This window comes from Aplysia californica, unplaced genomic scaffold, assembly GCF_000002075.1.
Source record: "Aplysia californica isolate F4 #8 unplaced genomic scaffold, AplCal3.0 scaffold01379, whole genome shotgun sequence".
NCBI classification, from domain to species: domain Eukaryota; kingdom Metazoa; phylum Mollusca; class Gastropoda; order Aplysiida; family Aplysiidae; genus Aplysia; species Aplysia californica.
Window position 1 is genome coordinate 109,353 of NW_004798649.1, and position 2,011 is coordinate 111,363.

The 2,011-nt window shown below is 44.5% G+C and overlaps 1 protein-coding gene across 1 annotated transcript in view; it reads left to right on the top strand.

Annotated features, from left to right (window-relative positions):
• Window positions 1-1,624, top strand: part of LOC101848795 (E3 ubiquitin-protein ligase MIB2) — a gene marked incomplete at its 3' end in the record, with an annotated part of 25,453 nt that extends 23,829 nt beyond the window's left edge. The window contains 2 exon segments of the mRNA XM_013090632.2: window positions 27-195; window positions 1,482-1,624. Of these exon segments, the coding sequence (XP_012946086.1) occupies window positions 27-195; window positions 1,482-1,624 (312 nt within the window).
• Between the last annotated feature and the right edge of the window lie 387 nt (window positions 1,625-2,011).

The window sequence follows — 2,011 nt, forward strand, 5'->3', positions numbered from 1 at the left end:
TCCCCCCCCCCCCCACCCCCCACCAGACGTTGGGAAAGATCGGCGTTGTGAAGACTGTGTACTCTGACGGAGACATGCGTGTGCTGGTTTGTAACCAAGAGTGGACCTTCAACCCACTGTGCTGTTCTCTTGTGCCACACCGCATCGACGACATGAACAACACTCTTGGCTCAGGCTACGAGCGGGATCCCATGCGTAAGTATATATGTGGCATCGTGGTGAAATCAGGTGCTCGTCAAAATAATGAAATCGAAGAAAACAGCATTTTTCTTCTTTCTTGACAAGTTTTATCAAATTTTTGTTTTTTTATGTCCATTCAGAAACTAATTCCTGTGAGGATTGTACCTAAAAACGTTGATTAAAGGCACAATAATGTAAATGTACAGTTTCCATGGACTCTCCAGCTTTGGAAATATCGAACCATGGCGGCCATTTTCTCGCTAATTTAACCTCTGAAACCAGGCGACCCTGACCTCCTTCAATCGCAAATATTTTGACTTTTATTCAACATAGACGGATATTTTTTTTCACCAAAACGAAGGCAAATGAAGAGTCTTTAAGATGATACCAATAACCCCATATGCCCCAAAATGGACGATTCCACCACGTGGGGACACATATTGCAATAATGATTTGAGGAGAAGCCTTCTTTATTCTTTTTTTTTTTGTGGGTGGCAGCTGGGTGCTCCTTCTTTCCTATTGAACTTCTTTCTGTCTTTTCTCTCGTCCTTGTTTTCTTTGTATGTTTCTCTCTAGTGACACCTCTAGTCTTTTGCATTTATGGGAGCTTTTTGTGTCGCAAGTGCTGTAAACTCAGAGTAAAACTCGAGAAAACTGTCAGTCTGTCTTTTTTCCCTGTACCAGAGAAACAAGTTGATATGCTTCTTGTTACTCCAAATTAAACTCTATGAAAGTTTCACACCTATTATGGGTGGCCTATTTGTTGTGCAAAATGCTGTAAAACTGTCACAAAACAGATGGTGGGCGGTATGAGTAGGTCTTCCTTTTTGACTTTCTCTCTGTTGTCTGTGTCTGTCTGTCTGACCTCTTCCCTCAACACAATGACAAGATTTATTCGTCTCACGGGGAGAAATTTGTCTTGGTCGTTTACAATGGCAGTGGATGTTACAAAGGTTAGGTGTACTCACGCATACACACAACAAGACAGGACATTAGTAAATACATGTTTTACGTGCTGAAACACATGCACTCGCACGCACACTAAATGATGGCTGAAAAAAACAGCTGGGTTTGGCCCGTACAACCAGATGGTCTGTGCTCTGTGTCCTGTGTGTCTCTGTGTCCTGACCGTTTGTCCTGTGTGTCTCTGTGTCCTGAACGTTTGTCCTGTGTGTCTCTGTGTCCTGACCGTTTGTCCTGTGTTTCTCTGTGTCCTGACCGTTTGTCTTGTGTGTCTCTGTGTCCTGACCGTTTGTCCTGTGTGTCTCTGTGTCCTGACCGTTTGTCCTGTGTGTTTTCAGCGGCATTCACCTCTATACTGGAGAAACTGGAAGAACTACAGTTGTCGCACGGTCACGAGACCGGCCCCGACAGACTGGTCCGTGAGGCGGCCCAAGGTCATGTAGAGGTCGTTCGCGATATTTTGGTCAAGTACCCCGATAAGGTGAGTAGTGGTAGTTACCTTTAGAAGGTGGCAGTGACGCAGTATTGCCAGCTGTCCAGAATTTCCCGGGACTGAGTGGGTGGTTAGAGGGTGCTACTGGTAGGTCCTACTTTTCTCTTTTCTGTGTATCCGTCTTACATTCCCCCCCTCAAGTGCCATAAAACTTTAAATTAAAAAAAACAACAAAAAAACTTATACTTTGAAGTGAAAAGAATTTTTTCTATTTTTCATGCCACCCCCGTGGAATTATTGAAACGTTATTTGGCGTAGCTATTGATTGACTGCTGTCTGTGGTGAGGTGAGTGGTTCAGTGCTGTCTGTGGTGAGGTGAGTGGTTCAGTGCTGTCTGTGGTGAGGTGAGTGGTTCAGTGCTGTCTGTGGTGAGGT